This window comes from Monocercomonoides exilis (genome assembly GCF_001643675.1).
Source record: "Monocercomonoides exilis strain PA203 chromosome Unknown scaffold30-1206723, whole genome shotgun sequence".
Classification (NCBI taxonomy): Eukaryota; Preaxostyla; order Oxymonadida; family Polymastigidae; genus Monocercomonoides; species Monocercomonoides exilis.
Window position 1 is genome coordinate 1040003 of NW_027150575.1, and position 19500 is coordinate 1059502.

The 19500-nt window shown below is 35.4% G+C and overlaps 3 protein-coding genes across 3 annotated transcripts; 2 read left to right on the plus strand and 1 right to left on the minus strand.

Moving 5' to 3' along the window:
- Positions 1 to 1014: 1014 nt before the first annotated feature.
- On the minus strand, positions 1015 to 1624 carry MONOS_17770 (uncharacterized protein; the record flags this gene model as incomplete). The annotated part of the gene is made up of 3 exons (XM_067870723.1): positions 1015 to 1024; positions 1099 to 1199; positions 1259 to 1624. The coding sequence occupies 3 exons, from the start codon at positions 1622 to 1624 to the stop codon at positions 1015 to 1017; spliced, it is 477 nt and encodes a 158-aa protein (XP_067725223.1).
- A 663-nt stretch (positions 1625 to 2287) lies between these two features.
- Positions 2288 to 3621, plus strand: MONOS_11452 (putative N-acetylmuramoyl-L-alanine amidase CwlA precursor; the record flags this gene model as incomplete). Its single annotated transcript, XM_067863983.1, has 1 exon — positions 2288 to 3621. One exon carries the CDS (start codon positions 2288 to 2290, stop codon positions 3260 to 3262), a length of 975 nt encoding a protein of 324 aa, XP_067725224.1. The 3' UTR covers positions 3263 to 3621.
- Positions 3622 to 9405: 5784 nt separating this feature from the next.
- On the plus strand, positions 9406 to 18591 carry MONOS_12888fu12889 (uncharacterized protein; the record flags this gene model as incomplete). The annotated part of the gene is made up of 1 exon (XM_067865545.1): positions 9406 to 18591. One exon carries the CDS (start codon positions 9406 to 9408, stop codon positions 18589 to 18591), a length of 9186 nt encoding a protein of 3061 aa, XP_067725225.1.
- Positions 18592 to 19500: the final 909 nt, after the last annotated feature.

A 19500-nucleotide genomic window follows, 5' to 3' on the forward strand; every position in this document is an offset into this window, starting at 1 on the left:
TTGAAATTTTCTTGTTTCAAATTCTTTTTTAAAAAAAATTGGCATATCAAATTCATCATTGTCTTAATTATTAAAACTCCATTAATTATGATTTTAAAAAAAAAAGATAAAATAAACTCAAAAATTTTATAAAGTCCGTTCAAAAACTCTCAAAAAAAATATGAAGAATATGTTTTTGATAAAACAACAATTCATATTTATCGACTATTTACTAAAATAAATTCATTCTCATTTTCCTGATTGTCAACATTCTTAAAACTATCTGCCCAAACAAGCAGGCAAAGAAAGGAATTATCTCATATAAATAATAAATACTCAAATCAAATAAGACAGATAGAAATTGCGAAGATGAGCAAGCGTTCCGTTGAATTTACTGGAAGCATTTGACTCGTTTATTTAATAACAAAAAATGTAGTTATGTTCTCATGTGCCGGAAAAACGTAAAAATTTTTTAGATAATTTCTGTTCCAACAAATAAGTGCATCTTCATATCCATTTTCTTCCAATTTTTCAAATATTTCACTTTTTATCATCTTACTTATCTTTTCTGCACGTCCATTTATTGAACGCCCTGTCAATCGATCTGAAAGAGCACCAAAAAAACTTAATTTTAGAATAATTTCCTGATTTCCTTTTGACTCTTGAAGAAACGTCTCCAAAATGATGTCAATGGCTCCACCTTTCGTCAAATCAGCAACGCTCACTGCGCCTTTGGATATCATTCTCTCAAAAAGACGAACACAAAAATCGGTTATTTCTTTGTGATTTCCCTTTGAAAGTCTGTAAAGTCTTCCAATGCTTCCAATTAATTCGGCCGTTTCCTTTCCGCACGTAGTTGAGAAACAATAAAATGTGAAAAAGTTAAAAAGCCAAATCTTTAAAATCAGCAGATCTTTTGGCTCTTTTTGACTCTCGCCGACTCTTTTCCAATCCACGCATTTCGTCAGATATTCGAGTTCACTGGTCGATTCTGATTCGAAATTTAGCCTATTCAATAAAATGCTTTCAAGGTTTTCACTTTTCTCTGTGTCAAAATTTACACCAGAAGTAATTTCATGCATTTTTGACGTTTCACACAACATTCTATTGATAAGAAACCTCCAAGCGAACATATAAGCAAGATGTGACAGATTTTGATGCTCTTGATGATATTGGATTATCTCTGTGATTTCGTTTAGATACAGTTCTTTTCCAATGTTCTAATTTAATTTTTATTAGATTAATTTCATCCATAAAAAAAAACTCAAAAGGAACATACATCACGCTCACTAATATTCCCCAAGCTCAATAAGGCCATGTCCACCTCTTTCTGTACTTCTTCGCTTTGCTCTTTGAGCATAGCTGCTTTAAGAAGGCAAGGAACGCATATTTGGAGTAAATCATTTGGAATCTGAAACAAATCAGAAGAATAATTTGTAAGATAGCATTCGCAAAGATCAACCAGCAGCTTTGTGTTCCCTTCTCTTTCTTTAAATTTTTCATCGTATATGGATTTCTCAATTCTTTTACTCAATAAAGGAAGTTCATAACTTTGACTTGTTTCATTTTTCAGCACTTTCCAATATCCAATTTTTTTCAATAATAAAACGTAATCATTGAACGGCATTCTCTTCTCATTCGCCATTTTGCTAAAGCAATTATGAATGTCTTTTCTCCAAATATAATTTTGTTTATTTTCATCTGCCTCACTCAAATATTGGCTCAAATCTTCCATTTTTAATTTTTTCTCACAATCCGAAAGATATTCCTGTTGAAGAAACGTTTCTGCAAACAAAGAAAAAATACTTATTCAATGTATTACTCCTTGAAACAGATATTTCTTACCAACCCGATAAAGTTTCATTTGAAGAAACCGACTTTGCTTCCTCCCCAATAAAGAATATATTTTCGGTTTGCATGTCTTCCTCGGTAAATGCTGTTTTTTGTATTTGCAAAAACATAAACATTAAAAAACCACTCTTTAAAAAAAAAAGAAAAGAAAAAAACTCTTTTCACACTTTGTTTTCTGATAATATTTGAATGGTTCATCAAGTGATCTTCAAAAAATAGAATCTCTTTTCAATCAACCAACAGAGCTCATTGTTTCGTTGTTTGTTTGTAAGAGAATCAAAGTTAATAAAATTACTCAAACTATGTTTTTCAAAATTGTGTTGTTTTTTCAACAATATTAGCGAAAAATAATTGCAATGATTCAATTTCGTATATGTTTATATTTATTTGTTTTCAAGTCTGTTGTAAATGACAATTAATCCCTTAACAATTGTTTATCATCTTTGAAGAAAGGGGCATGATCAAAAATTTTTCCATGATAACTTTCACATTGTTGTGTCTGTTTTATTCAATTTTTTCCGAAAGAGCTTTTGAGGAAATTGAAAGTAATGGGTATATTATATACACAGTGAAATCTGGGGATACCCTTTCAGGAATTGCCAGCAGATATGGAACAACAGTGCAAGCGATCTGTTCGTTGAATGGTATTAAAAATGCAAATCTAATTTATGTTGGACAACAGTTGAAAATCCCAACCAATGATCCAGCTCCGAGCGATTATATTTGGTACACTGTTCAATCAGGAGATACTTTATCTGGAATTGCAAGTCGTTATGGAACTACTGTTCAAGCAATTTGCTCATTAAACGGGATCTCAAATCCTAATCTGATCTATGTTGGACAGAGATTGAAAATCCCAGGGAAGAACCCATCACCTCCGTCGCCACCATCTCCACCATCACCTCCATCACCAGGAGGAGAAGTTGCAACAACTGCACAAATGAGAAGACTGGGATGGAATCCTTCTCAAAGTGTTATGAATGATTTAAATAGCTGCTTGAGAAGATTTGGAATAACTACATCTCTTAGAATTAGACATTTTCTGTCTCAGTGCTCACATGAATCAGCATGCGGGGTCTACACAAAAGAATTGGCGTCTGGTTGGGCATATGAAGGAAGAACAGATCTTGGAAATACACAGCCAGGAGATGGTCCAAAGTACAAGGGAGGTGGGTATATTCAATTGACAGGAAGAGCAAACTATCAGGCATTTGCAAATTATATTGGCGATCAAGGAGTAATGAATGGAGTTGATTACGTTGCCGTTCATTATCCATGGACTTCTGCTGGATTTTGGTGGTACAGAAATGGCATGAACGCGCTTTGCGATTCTAATCCATCGGTTGAAGCTGTTACTCGAAGAGTGAATGGAGGGTACAACGGACTCGAATCGAGAAGAATGTATTATAATAGAGCCTGCAACATTTGGTAAGTTGTCATTGGAAACTGTATAAAGAATATAAAGATATTGGAAAAGAAAATTTGGTCATTTTTGGAAGAAGGTGCACAAATGATGTGAATGAAAATAACAATCTGTTATTTGCTTTCATGTTATTTTGAATTTGTTTTATTTCTTTTAATACAGTTTCAAAAAAATGTTGAATTTTTATTCATTGCTTTATTGAAAGAAGGACATTTGTTCCTTATTTTAATAACAGCATTTAGAGTTCATGTTTTATTTAATTTTTAATTGTATTGATGTTTATTTTGATGTTTATATTGATATGAGATGCTTTAATTTTATTAACGAGATAACATACGGAAAGTTTAAAGAATTATATTTATTTCAAAGGTTTTGTCTTAATTTGCACATATGGTTATTTATGATAAAGATAACAAATAAGTGATATGAAATAATGCAATTAAATAAGATATTCAATGATAGTATGGGCGAAATAAAACCAAACAGTTAAAAAAAGTCTTATTGAAGAGCATCAAACTTAAAATCGCACAACTTAATGAGTGAAAGTTTGTTTGTTATATTGAATAATAGTTACGCAATCAAAATATTTGTGATGAAAAATCACCGTTTTATCGAAGAATCTTTGACCAAACTGTGAAGAAAAAAAAATTCCATTTTATTTTAGGGAGATAATTAACGTAAACGCCTTGTAAACAAGTGAAAAAGGATTTTTTAAAAATTTATATTATCAAATGGGTTATGAATTTTGAAATTCCATTTATTCGGAGCATGCATCACTTCCAAGTTTTTTGATATTGAGAAGATAATTTCGTTGACTCGGGTGATTGGTGAACGAATGACATTCTTTTTTCGTGAAATTTTCGATGATTAAATTGGTAATGATTTTTGAAATCAAAATTTTTTTCGGGGCGTTGATTTTATAAAAGTTCATTTTCATTGAAAACCAATTTATCATTGAAATGAGAAATTCAATTCAATTGTTTCAAAAGCAAATATTTGATATGAATAAAATAACAAAATGTTTTTTTTTTTTTTTTTTTTTTTTTTTTTTTTTTTGTTAACATTTTTCTTTGTTCATTTTTGAATATGAAAAATAAAACAAAGAAATCGAAACATTTTTTAACGAATAAAAAGTTCCAAAAATAATCACCCATATGGTTTCAATAAATCAGAAAGAGCGTGATTGTTTTTAAAAAAAATGAGAAAGAAGAGAGAAGATACAAAATTCGTCATACTTCATTGGATAAACTTGCAAACAAAACTTTTTTGATTGTTCTTTAAGGAATATGTGATATTCATTTGATCTGAAATAAAAATAAAGCTGAATGAAGTTCAAAAACTGTTTTTGAAATTGCTGAAAAGCAATTTTTTAAAATTACAAAAATGAGATGAAAAATGATTTGAATAACAAGTTTTTTTCTTTTTTAATTATTTTCAAATTCCGTCAAAGCCGGACACAATTACATCGAATATTATCAATATTGATTTTTATAACATTTTTCAATACACCAACATTTTTTTCACCTCTTTTTAATTCATTTTCCATTTCATGCAATCTCTGGACAAAACATTTATAATCACATTTTGTTTTATCACGGGTTAATTAATAATCGAAAAATCATTGAAAAAAACAATTTTTTGATCAAAAATTTCGTTTAATTGATATATCAAAATTAAAAATCAAATAGTCAAAATAACATTGTTATTCTCATAAAAAAATTATTGGGCAAAATCTACTGTGTATTTTTTGTTAAATTTTCAAAAATGGAAAATTTTGACTCAATATTTTTATAATTTATTTATTCTTTTTTATTTTTTTGTGAAGACATTTTGCGTATAAGCACAAACAAATATAGTCACAAAAAGTTGTGCAAAAACCGATATTATTGTGTTCAATTTTAGCAGAATAAGAAATATGGATGTTTATCGAACTTTAGACTTTAATTATTCTTTGGTGCAAAAGATATTCTTATTGAATAATCGCAAATGTTCAATAATCAGGTTCACTGAAATAAGGATCATTTTCAAGAATTCATTCAATTGACTCTTTGAATATGATCAGAATGAAAACATTGCAAATCGAAAATAATTATCTGAGTGCGATATAAGACAAATTTGTTGATTGAATTCATGAAAATTTTTTTATTTTCAATGAACCATCGAATTTGTTATCAGCGAATTTTTCATAAGAATCACCCATTTCAATCACTGATAATAGTTAATTTTTCAATTTTTATTTTTTCGAAAAAAAAAAAAAAAAAAAAAAAAAAAAAAAAAAAAAAAAAAAAAAAAAAAAAAAAAAAAAACAAATCCGTCAAAGATAACGTTTTTTTCCAAATTTTGGTTTAATCACGTTATATCGGACAACCCAAATACTTGATTTTTTGCATCCAACCTACAAAAATATGTATTTTATTCATTTAAAAATGGAATAAATAAGTGAAAAACATTTTCTCAAAAACAAAAAATTCTCGAAAATTTGACATTCTTCGTGTCAATTTCTATTTAGGGTTATTGAAAAACTGACAACGTTCAAAAATGGCTAGACCAAGACTAATGAAAATTACAATTAGGGTGATTCTTTTTGAAATGTCACAAATGTTTAATTTTCAATTATATCAAAATTTTCATATTTTGCTCAAATTTCTGTTTCAGCTCACAAATCTCCTCAAGAATGTTTGAAATAGCATTTTCAAGAAATAGATTCCATTGTGGTTAAGTTTGATATTTGTTAACAAAATATTTAGCAAAATATGAAATTTTTAACATATTTGAAAAAAAACATTTGTGACTTTTCAAAAAGAATCACCCATTATAAAAAAAATTTGTGAATTTATCAATGAAAAAGGTTCTCTATAACAGTTTCGGAACAGTTTAATAAACCAATATATTTTTTAAGGATATCATTTCACAATAAATTTTCGTTTCAATGGTGGTTTGAGGGAAAGGGTTTGCGTTCGAATCAATTTCATTGGATTTTGTGAAGTTTTAGGGTAAGGGTAAAAAAAAAAAAATTATTCAAAATAGAATATTAAGTCGTGAAGCAATGGTCGTGTTGTTAGGATTTTTCTTCCATTTATGGAATGGTTTATGGTTCTTATTCTTCCAAACACTTCCTTTATTTTCATTTTTTCTACATATCATTCGCTTAATTATTCCTTTTTGTGATATCTTGGGATTATCTGATGGTGCAAATTCATCAGAATAGAGGATGAAACATAACTGTTGACAATTTTTTCGATTTATCAACTTTCAACTTTGTCCCTCAATCAAAATATTTAAAAAAAATTTAAAACCAATTCTGATAAACTTCTTCACATTTTTAACATCGAAGATGTAATAATATTTGATTAATAAACATTTCTATTAACATCAAAATCAATTTCTCGATGCCCGATATAATGCGAATTTGCCCAAATTTCAATATTAAACTAGGACTTATAAATTATCTTTAGTGCTTTTTCAAAATTACTATCATTTTGAAAAAACCATTTTTTTCTCTCTAACATATAAAAAATTGATCTATCATGAACTGAACACTGAAACATTTTGCACATTGTTTTTATCCATTTTTTTTATTTTTTACTGATTCTGCTTGTTTCATCAAAATTATGAAAACTGTATGAAATGAAATACTATTAAGTTGCGCAACGGAATACAAATTCCAAGTCATCCATTTGTCAAAAAACTATCTGATCATCATTGAAATGAACTGATTATTTTAAAAAGAACAGATATGTCACGGCTGTGATATAAAGTATATTATCCATTAAAATCTTTGGGATAATGTGGATTCCTTAATCATTTTATGAATAAAAAAATAAGTATTGAAAAAATAAGAAACACTGCTTCATTGATAACTGTGAAAATATGACCTTTCAGGCTTTTCTTTTTTTTTCGCAAATCATTTTATCTTTGTTTCACTCTAAACTTGATAAAACTTCCTCTGATTTCAAAATAGTTCATTTTAATAATCCTGAAAACAGGAGTCATAGAAATAAATAACAAAATTCCTTTTTACCTCACACATATTTCTGAAAATGAACGCGTTTTATAAATGATTTTTGTTCACAAAAATTTTGTCAAAAGTTTATAATTATTCTATGAAAAAACTCGAAGTTCTTCGTTTTGTCTCAAACGTCTGTGTTTTTCAATGTTTATTGATTTCAATCAAATAAGATAATAATTAGAAACTCTCTTTTTCTCAATGAAAAATAAAGGAAAATATTTCGTCATTAAATGACGAAATTTTTTGCATTATGAATTTTGATCCACACAGTTCTTAAAAGGATTTTTCTCAACTTTAAAATATTTCTTTGTTCAATATAGCGCAACAATGCCAGAATTATAATAATGTTATTGTAGGAGAATTTTGTAACAAATCATTAATTTTTTCTTAAATGAAAAAATTTTGTCCCATTTTTGTTTCTTTAATGGTTCAATTTCATAAATTCAAATATCGCTTTATTCAAGATAATAAAAGAATACTTTTTATCGATTCGTAAGAACTTTATTTTTTTTAAAAGAAATCTACAAAAAAACATAGATAATGATAATGAGTAAGTTGATGTTTGAAGTATCGAAAGTTCCCCCTTTCCCTCTTCTTCTTCATCTTCCTTGCTGCTCAATCAAAATTAAATGACTTGAATCACCAGTAATCCATAAAATAAACGAACATTAATTTTGCAATAAAATAGAAGAAGAAGCATGCAAAAAATATAAGGTATTTCCCGTTCTGTTGATGAAATTGAGGAAGAATGTAGAATTAAGTGGCTGATGATGTTAAAGGCATTTTTTGAAGAAATGGTTAAGAAAGAAGAAGAAACACTTCCACAGCAAAAATTTCTTCCTTTTTCTTTTTCCTTCAAAATACTGTTAAATCAACCAATAAAACGATCGATTTACATTTATAACTTTCTTTCCTCTTTCAGGAGGTGTTGATGAATGTTGGCTTATTAAATCTGAAATCAATAAATCCGCTTTGGTGGCTGCTCTCCTTCTTTGAGAAAACATCATCATCTTTGCAATTTGCCTTTCTCCTCTTCAGATTCTTCCCAAAAAATACCTTCCAATCTGGTTCAGCCCCATTGACTGCTTTTCCTCCACAACATTCCCCTCTTTCCTCTTCCTTTTCTTTGTATTTCCTCGTGCTTTTCTTTTTTTCTGCCTTTCTATCTTTTCCCCAAAATGGCATCTCCAAAATGAAATCTGCCAGGAACAGAGAAAATGAATTCCATTTCCTTGTGGCATAGGAACACGGGAGATGCAATCAGATGTGAAATTTCCAATCCAAAACAAAATTGAAAAATAACAAAATTAGATTTTTTATGAAAATATTCAAATAAAACAAACATTCAAAAGATATTCGTTGCCAATCGCATTCTTTTCTTAAGTGCCTTTGTCCTTTTCAAAGCAATCCATTTCAGTAATTTCAGCCTTTGTCAACTTTCCTTTTTTTCTCAAATTGTATCATTTTCTGCCCTGTTTGCAAAAGAAATCAAATAAATGAATAAAACACCCAATGAAATATTTCATATAAATCAATTCCACACCTTCCATCTCATTGGACGAGAATGTTCCAATTCAGCCATCCAACGCTTCAGCAGATAACAATCAAGAAATATCAATTCCAAAATGCCTCTGATAACTTCAAACGCAAAAATCACACAAATACCAGAAAACAAAATATAAAAGATATTTTCAAAAAACTTTCACTGCACAAACCTCATCTGTTCCTTGGATAAATGAATTCCAAAAAGAAAATCGCTTCTCCAACTTTCCCTTCACGTGAAAAATGAAAAATTCGCTCAGAGACTGAAAAACAAATGTAATGACAAGCAGATTGAGTTTTAATAGTTTTTCTGTCTGTATCTATGAAAATATCAAAACATAAACATTTTCAGTCAATCATTTTGTATTATTCAAATGATCAAAGGAAAATGAATATTTCATTCATTCAAAATATTTCAAAATGAATAAAATAATTTATCTTGTTTTGCAATTGAATAGGAAAAGTTTTCAATTTTTTCATTAATTTTTATTATTGCACCCATTCTAAAAAAGAAGAAATCTGGAAAAAAAGAAAAGAGTCTTTTTTGTGTGGATAAGTTCCAATGACATCAGGAATATTTTGTTTTGTTTGCATAATATGTATGCAATGCCTGCGCAATGGTGCCACAAATGATGAAGCAAATCTGGTGGAGAATTCAATGATTGAAAGAAATACAGATTATTTGGGAAACTCTTTGTTTGATCTCCTTCCAAATGATAAGAATGGAGATAAAAACAAGTTAGAAATGATTGTTGAAGGGAATGAAGGTGGAATGGAAGAAAATGAAGAAAAAGAAAAATCAACAAAGAAATATACGAATATGAAAAAAGAAAGAGACAGCCGAATTAGGAGAGAGAATTCAATCAAGACTTTGAATAATGAACATTTCCATTATGAAGGAGGAATGAGGGGAATTGAAAGAAATTTTGAAGAAAGTGAGGTTGAAGGAAGTTTAGTTCTTATTAATACTTCAGTGAAGCTCAAATCATTGGGGCTGATTCAACATGATGAGACAAATATTGTTAAAGTTGGGGATGGAAGTTCTGTTGAATTGGATGATTGTGGTATTTTTATTTTGAGTGAAATGTCTCCATTTTGCCTGACTGGAGGTTGTGGGGTTTTCAAGAATATTTCACTCAGTTCATCTTCAACTGTGTTTTTGGAGACATTTCCATCTCTCTTCTCTTCAAAAGTTTCGAAAGAGAAGTTTTCAGAAAAATGCTTTGTTTCTGTTTGTTCATCTCATTTCTCCTCTTTTTGTGTCTCATCAGCCCCATTCCTATCATCCACTTCTATTCTCCTTATATCCCTTTCTCAACTGACATTTTTCAACATGTCAACAGCAAATGATGCATGTTCATCTCCAACCATAACATCAACCCAAACCACATGTTTTGTGTGCAGTTGCTCCTTTTCATCAGTCTGTGATGCATATGATGGCGGGATTGTTCCCTCCCTCAATTACCCCTTGGCTTCATTGTCTGCCTCAAACACCTCATTTGTTGGGTGTTGTCGAACAAGGAATGTTGAATGCACTGGAACTACAGATGGAAAGTTGACTCCAGGGAGACAGAATACAACGGATAATGGAGCAAATATATTCACTTGGTGTGAATGGAACGGATCGAAGGCTGCTGGAAACAAAGAAGATTACACAGATGATGCTTCAAATGGTGGAGCAATTTGCATGTTCAATAAGGGAAATGGAGAACTTTCTATATCTCATTGCGCATTCAATGGATGCACGGCATATGCACATGGAGGCGGAGTCATGTGCCATAACATTAAATCTGTCACAGTAATAAACAATTCTTTCAATTCTTGCATTGCTCAAAGAAAATATGGAGGAGGTATTTATGCCGTATTAATTTCAACATGTGTTCGGATAAGTGGTTGCAAATTCCAGGATTGCAAAGCTTATAGCCATGGAGGAGGAATTTATCTCAATAATTTTCAGGTTTCTGGATCAGGATGTATTGTGGAAGAAAAGTGGATGGAAGAGAATGAATATATGTTTGATTGCAATTTTGTATCATGTTCAGTTGTAAATATTGTTGGAGGGGGATTGTATTGCGTTAATATTCCTACCAAACAGTCTGTGATGAGGAGCATTCAATTCATTTCATGTTCTGCACGACAAGAGGCAGGAGGATTGTGTTTGAATCCAAGTCGAGAAACATTACCAAAAAATGGAAGTTATTGTTTATTTTTATTATTTCACGGATGCACATGCGTTGATGCAACTTATCCACTTGGGCATGATGCGGAATTTGCAGATTATTTCAGTCTTTATTTGGATACAGGAAATCCGTTCTTCGAGTGTTTCACCACAAACACTGATAACAAGAGAATATGCTTTGCAAGATATCTTTCAGGTTCTTGGGTGTATGATCAAACAATAAAAAAGGATTGGCTGAAAGACAAAACACAATATGTCTCAGTGAATGGGAAAGATGAATATGAGCTGTGTGGGGCAAATACAACATATCCATGCCTAACAGTGAAGAAGGCGTTTGAGATGTGTGAAATACTATTGAGCCTTTCAGTCACTTTGATGGAAGGGAATCACACAAGCGAGGCAACAACGATTGCGATTGGTGAAAAGAAGGTTTCAGTCATTGGGAAAGGCAAAGAGAAGAGTTCGATTGAAACAAAATCTCTTTCATCGACTGAAGCGCTGTTCAGTGTGTCAACAGGTCACCTTGATTTATTGCACATGAAGATTGATTGTAACTCAAATGCAAATCCTTCTTCGCCGAGTGTGGTTGTGGCGTCTGATGGGAGTGGGTCACTCTCATTGGAGGATGTTGTGATCACAACGAGTAATATTGGAGAATATGTGATATCATCATCAGTGTTTGTGGTGCCGCTGTTACAGCTGTCGATGGTTGGTGTGGAGATCAAGAATATGAATGTCTCAAAATCATTGTTCTCTGAACCTGTTTTTTCTTCTTCTTCTTCTTCCTCATCTGCCCTGTTATTGGCAGCCACTTCATCTGGAGAGAGCACGCTGGCGAACTTAACAGTGAGGAATGTGAAGTTGACAGAAGGAGATGGGGTGGTTGTGGCAAAGAGTGTGGCAGAAGGGGATACATTTGCTGTTCAGAATGTGACAGTCGAGGATTGTGAGTGCGAGAATGGCAGTGGAGGAGGAATCAAGGTTGATTTATTATCACCTTCAAGCAAGCTTCATGTTGAATTATCAACAACAATGAACAGATGCAAAAGTGTCAAATATGGAGGAGGGATGATGCTGTATCTGGCTGACAACTCGATTGACTTCTCGATTGTGTCAGTTGACTTTTCAGGGTGTTCTGCTTCAGTGGGAGGGAATTATGTGTTTGTGAATGGGAGCAATTCGGTGAGTTGGGGAATAACAACAGAAAAGCTGAATGTCCAACATGACGATTCAAAATACAATGAGCTGGCGGGATATGATCGGAGTGATTCAACAATGGGGCTGTTCCCACTGAATGTGTTTTTGGATTCATATCCAGATGCAGTTCATGTGGGGAAGATGAAGGATGGGCTGGGTGGATACGACTCGTGGTTCTGTGGATTTGACTATTATCCGTGTGCCACCATCACCCATGCAGCGCAGGTGAGATATGCAGACACAAACAAGAAGATCGAATTGGATTCGGGATATGAGCTTGCTGAGGCAGTTGGAATGACAGATGGCCATGAATGGGAGATTTCATGTGCGACAAAAGGGATGGAAGTTGGGGTGAAAGCACCAGAGAATTTTGAGTCACCTTGTCTGATTGAGGTGTTGAGCAAGTGTTCAATGAGAAACATCAAATTCTGTATTCCATCAACTCTATCTGGAGCAACATCATCATCTCTGATCACATCCAACTCCACACTCCTCACACTCACTGATTGTTCAGTTGTTTGTTCATCAGAGAATTCCATTGGATATTGTTTTGTGAATGTGGTTGGGGGAAAAGTGAAAGTGGAGGGATTGGTGATCACAGAGACCTTGAGATTTGGAGAACATTCAGTGATTGAGTTTGGTGAAGGGGTGGAATCAGTTGTGTTTTGTGGATGTGAGGTGAACAATATTGAGAAGAGAAGTGGAGATGGAGGATGGGTGAGTGGAGTGGTTGGGGCAGAGAGAGATGAGGGGAAGAATGGGATAATTGTGATTGAAACGTGTGTTGTGAAGGGGTGCAGGTGTGTTGGTGGAAGAGGAGGAGGGATGAGTGTTGTTGTGAAGGGGGAAGGGAGTGTTGTTGTGAATGGGAGTTGTGTGATTGATGGGTGTGAGGCAAAGGGTTCAGGGGAGAGTTCAGAAGGGAGGAGAGAAGGGAGAGGGGGAGGGAGAGGGGGAGGGATGATGATTGTGATGGAGAGCAGGGATGGTTCAATGAAAATGGAATCGGGAAGAGAGGGTTTGTTTGTGTTTGGAGAGGATAACAAAGCTCAATATGGGAAGGATGTGTTTGTTGAGTGTGTTGGGGGAGTGTTGTTGGAGTGGAAAGTGAATGGGAGTTCATTTTCATTTTTTGATTTTGGTGTGATTCCAACAGATGTGTTGAAGTTGTGTGGGAGTGAGGATGGGAGAGAAGGGGAAGTGATTCCGCTGTTTGTGTATTTGTGTTCAATCGGAACAAAGTTGAGAGTTGATGGGGGAGGAGAGAGAGCAATGGATCAGAGCCATTGTGGGTTTGAGGAGTTTGGGTGTTTGACGATTGACTATTGTGTTGGGAAGAGAGCGAGCAGCAATGTGAATGAAATTGAAGTTATCTCAGAATCATGGATAAAGAATGAGATGAAAGTAGTTTCATTTGAGGTGAGTGTTTCAGGGAAAGAAGAGGGGATGAGGGTGATTGTGAGAGATGAAGGATCGATAAATCAAAACAACCTTATTGAGTGCACAAAATCATTTGAGATGAGATATTTGTCATTTGTGCTGAATGATGAAATGAATGGGAAGAGAAGTGGATTTATCCACTCTTCATCATCATCTTCGACCATCACAATGACCAGCTGTTCAGTCTCATTTGTCAATGATGAAATGATTGGATACAATGTGATATGTGTTGAGGGAGGAGGGTTGGTTGTGAATGGGTTTGTGATGGAAGGGGGAGTGAGAATGAATGGGAAGTCACCTATTGTTGTTTCGAATGGAGTTGAATTGGAGATGAATGACAGTCGAATGAGTGGAGTGGAAGTTGTTAGCGGAATTGGAGGAGGAGGAGGATGTTTGAATGTGGAGATGGGTGTGAATGGGGTTGTGAACATTGAAGAATGCAATTTGTCATCAGTGTGTTCAGGGGGGAGTGGGATGAAAGGGGGAGGGATGAAGATATCAGTGAGGAAGGGAGGGAGTTTGGAAATGAAGAATGTGAAATATTCAGGGTGTGAAGTGCCAAGAGAGGATGTTGAGGAAGGAGGGAGAGGAATGGGAGGAGGGATGTTTGTGAAGCTGGCAGATGAGATGGGAACATTTGTGATGGAAGGAATGGAATTTGAGAGATGCAATGCCTGGAAAGGGAAGAACATGTTTGTGTCAGGATGGGATCTGAGAGAGATTGTGAATGAGGAGCACCTGAAATGGGAGATGAGTTTGGATGAGTTGGGATCATTGGATGAGCTGTGTGGATGGGAGAGGAAGACAACAGGAGAGGAGGGATATGTGATTCCGCTGGTTGTGTATTTGTGGAGGAACTGGAGTGGGGATGGGTTTGTTTCAGTTGAGAAAGGAGGAGACTTCAGTGGGTGTGGGTATTCAGAAGCACCATGCTCATCGATTGACCACTTGATATCACTTCGATATCCAACACTTGGAGGAGGGGAAACTCATATTGCCATTGTGGGGTCAGGGTTGCTGAGCCATTCCATATCATTTTCATCATCAATTTCAGATTCACCAAAAGTGGTGATTGAAGGGACAAAGAAAGGGACAGGAGTGACGATCAGTGATGAAGATGAGAATGATTTGTCTGATGATGGTTCAATGATCTCCTCGAATGTGAGTCTGTCATTTGTGAATGTGTCATTCACCAAGCCAGCCATCACAACCCATCATTCAGTGTTGATTGAATCATCTGGAGCAAACACATTATTGTCAGTTTCAGATTGTTCATTTGGCCCAGGGAGAGGGGTGACAGAAAGTTTTGGATATTGTGTGATGAGGGTGGATGGGGGGAGTGTTGTGATTGAGGGGTGTTCGTTGAGTTTGATTTCAGAGTTGAAAGGGTTAATTGCCTTCAGTCCAAATGCACATGAGGTGACTATTCAGAATGTGAACATCTCATTTGCCGATGTGACAGAAAGAAGCCTGATTTCGATGATGGAAGAGGAAAACCAGATGAATGGAGAAAAGAAGGTGTTTTCAAATGGGAACAAACCAGTTTTGAGGGTTGTTGGATGTTCATTTGCGAACATCACAAATGAAGGGATTGGAGTGAGTGTTGTTGATGTGGGGTCATTTGAGGATGGAGTGGAGTGTGTGATGGATGAGTGTTCGATGTCAAATTGCAAGAGTGGTTTGAGCATCGAAGGAGGGGGGATGAAAGTGGTGCTGAAGAGTGGGGAGTCAGTGTTGAAAGTGAATGGCAGCTCGTTTTCGATTTGCAAGTGCTCGAGTGAGACAGGGTGTGGAGGAGGGCTGTTTATTGATGGATCTGACCCACATGCGAATTATGGAAATGAGAGTCAGATTCCACCTCTGAATTTCAAGATTGTGAACATCCTGTTTGTGATGAATGAGGCACATGTGGGGAAAGACGTGTTTGTCAGATGCCACTCGATTGCTTACCAGATCAATGAAACACTGTTTGCACTGAACTACAACCAGGAGTCACTGAACTCGAACAACTCGATCTGTGGGAGGGATGTTTTGAGCGAGGGAGATGTTGATCTGATTCCGCTGATCACATTCTATTATTCGGCACAGGTGTTTGTGAGTGGGAGAGGAAGTGATGGGAGGGGGTGTGGGGCACAGAGCAACCCTTGTTCCAGTATCAACTGTGGGGTTGAGCACATCCAGGAAGGGGTGATGAATGCGATTCTGATTGATGGGGAAGGGTTTGTGAGGAAGGAGTGTGTGATTGGGGATCTGGTTGTGAATTCATTGAAAAAGACACAGGGGATTGTTCGGTTGAATTCCAAGATTGAGATATCAGGTGAGAAGGATTGTGTGATGGAGTTTGTGAACGAATGTTCAGTGGAGAGATGCTCATTCCAGCTTGAAGATGGATTTGAATCAACTCACAATTATCTCATGAAAGTGAAGAATGGAATGACGAAAATACAAGAATGTGAATTCTTCTCTTCTTCAACAACATTTGAGGATATGAAGTTGAACAGTTCAATTGTGAGTGTGGAAAGTGGAGAGCTGAAGATATCAGAAACAACATTCAAAGATATTCATTCAACAATGTCGGTGCTTTCATTCCATGAAGAATCGAATGTGACAATTGTTGAAACAAGAATATCAAATCTCAGATGTGAGGGAGATGTTGTGAGTGTTGGAGGGAAAGCGAAAGTGGAGATGAAAGAGATGGGAGTTGAGAATGTGACATTGTTGTTGGAGGGGTGTGTGATTGGGATGGAAGATGCTGAACAAGAGGTGAGTGTGCTGAACAGCTCATTTGGAAGATATGTGAATTCAGTGAACAAGGGAAGAATGATGCAGATCAGGAATTCCAAGAATGTGAGGGTTGAGGCATGTGTGTTTGATGGAGAAAGAGAAGATGAAATTGTCAAGGAAGAAAACAATAGAAAAGAGGGATTGTGCAAATGGAATGGGTCATTGGTTGATGTTGAGAAGAGCAATGCGGAGATGAGGGAAACAACGATTATGAAGAGCAAGGGAGGTGGGCTGTGGGTGAGTGGAGGGAATGTGAAGATTGAGAAGGGAGAGTTTGAGAACAACAACCCATCGATTGAGGGATATCCATCAGCTCGAAGGAATGTGATTTGTGAAGGGAATGGGGAGTTGAATGTTGTGAGTGTGAAAGGGGGAGATGGGTTGAAAGATAACTCATCATTGTGGATATTGGATGAGGGATGCGAATTGGGAGGGATAGCTTCAGAAAGAGGATCATCATTTTTCATCCCCATTTTGGAAGATGTGAAGAACATTTCTCAACCAAATGAAAATTTGGAGTTGATGATTCATGGAAAGCTGCTTCTGCCATGCGATTTGTCAGTGAAGATGAGCATGAAAAATGGGGATGAAGAGGAGATTGTTAGAAAAGGGATTGAAGAAGAAGGGTTTGTGTCAGAGAATGAGATTCACTCAGTTATTTCATGTTCAGAATTGGAGAAAGTGAGAGAAGAGACGGAAGTGAGTGTGTGGATTGTGTTTGGGAAAAGAGATTCTCATTCATCAACAGATTCGGTTATTGTGAAGAACAGGAGTGAAAGTGCTGGAAAAGGAGATGAAAGGATTGTTGAAGGAGGGAAAGAAGGGAAGTCTTATTGGTTGTTAATAGTTATAATCATGGCAGTTATTCTATTTATTGTTCTGATTGGATTTGTTTTGTTTGTTGTCAGATGGAGAAAGCAGAAGAGAAGAACAAAGGAATTGGAGGAGATTGTGAATGACACAGTGAGGAAGGATCCGAAGGCATTTGAGATGGTGACGATGGAGATGTCACCAGAGGAGCAGTGGAGAAGAGCAGAGAAAGAGGCAGAGAAGAAGAACGAAGAGAGGATAAAGAAGAGAGTGTATGAGACGAATATGGAACATTCAGAATCATCAGAACATCTTCTTTCTGAGAGCGGATCGACTGAATACATCCTTGGAAGAGACTCAGACAAGATTCCCGATTGGATGCTGGAGAAGGTTGATGAAAAGGAAATTGAGGTTGAGGAGACAAGAAAGAGAACACCATCACCATCAATTTCATCACGTTCAACAACAGACAGTTCAGACACAGAATCAACATTTGTTCGATCAGAGAGTCTGTGTCCAACCACTTCATCGATGTCGAATCTGGTGGATGCAATGGCCTGTTCGTCTCCTCATGAGAAGCTGATTGTTGACTTGAGGGATTCATTGTTCATGCTACTTCATGGGCTGAATAAGACAAAGGAGATGGCAATTGGCACTCTGCAGGAGAGGGAGCAAACAGCTGCTCAGATCCTGTTCTGGGTGGCTAATCTTGCTCTCCACTCCTTTGATGAAATGGAAAATCCACTTTCTTCCCTCTCCACTCTGAGTCCTCACATTGTTCTGTTCTCCGAGCACATGGTGATCTGCATCGTGATGCATTCTGATCTCCTTTCTTCTGATGATTCAGACTCATCATCCATATCTTCATCAACAGTTGTGACATCTGCTAGCGATGATGATGATGACTCACTTCCTTCATCAGCATTTGAGGATGAGAGCCTTTTCAAAAAAGAGTGCCTGAGGTGGAAGGCGCCAGAGCTGCTGATCAACAAGAAGATGGGAGCAACGAAGGAGTCGGTGGTGTTCTCGATTGGGATGATGCTGTGGGAGTGTTTGACACTGGAGATCCCGTTTGGGGAGTATGAAGGGGAGGTGGCAGGGCAGAAGATTGTGAATGGAGAGAGACCAAGTGCGAATGAGGGAAGAGGGAGTCCGTTGATGAATTATGCTGAGATGTGCCTGTCAGGCGATGCATCGAAACGGCCAACTCTTGTGAACATAAAGCGGCAGTTCATTTCACGCTTTCCAGGAGGCGGACCAACAATGACGATGAGCGATGCAATCGAGATTGAAGACAGCTCGGATGAGGAGGAAGCAGAAGAATGCATCACAAGGAAGAAGGACAAAAGCAGAGGATCAGAGTTGCTGAAGATGTGATGTGCTCAGAATAGACATGAGGATGGTAAATTCACAATGGAGGAAATGAAGCGATCTTTCAGGGGAGCAAATCCAGTGGTGCTTGGAGCGTGAAAGCGATGATGAAGAAGAGCAGAAGAGACCAGATGAATGATGAATGGATTGGATGAAAAGCCTGAAACTCTTTTCTTTCTTTTCTTTTCATTTTTTTCATTTCTTTTTATTATTGTTTTTCTTCTCCTCTCTTATTGCTTTTTTGAGTGAAAGTGTTTCAATATACCATTGTGTTCAAACATTTCTCTGGAAGAGGAGCCGATGCAACAACAAGGCAAGGGATATGTTGCAATGGATGAGTCGTCTTCATTTGTGATATTGCTGTCACACCTTTGTGATATGTTATTTTTGATGTTTATAAATAGTGAATTAAAAGTTCGAACGAAAATCGATAATGTATATTTGAGTATTGTATTTTATTGGGAATGAAGAGATTAGTTTCATAATTTTCATTATGTTTTTTTCCAGATTTTCAAATGATTGGTATATTTTGGACATATCCCTCAGACATTGAACATGTTTGTTATGTGAGAGATTACACTTCAAAATAATTCTTTTTTTCATGCTTTTGAGAAATATGAGAAGAAATTTTTGGAAAAGATGGGCTCACTGAAACAAAAAACATATCAGTTATTTTTCATAATTCAATTATTCCAAGAAAAAGCAGAAGTTTATTGAGTTAATTATAAGCCTATTTTTTATGAAAGCAGGAAAATATTTCGTTGAAAAGTTTTTATTTGGTAAGAAAAAATTTTAACACAAAAAATGCAGAATAAATTATCATTTTGATCAGAAACTTTCAAATAAAAATTTTTCTCTAAAAAGAGTATTTTTGAACAAAAGATAGTCCTATTTTGTGGAGAACCTTAACGAAAA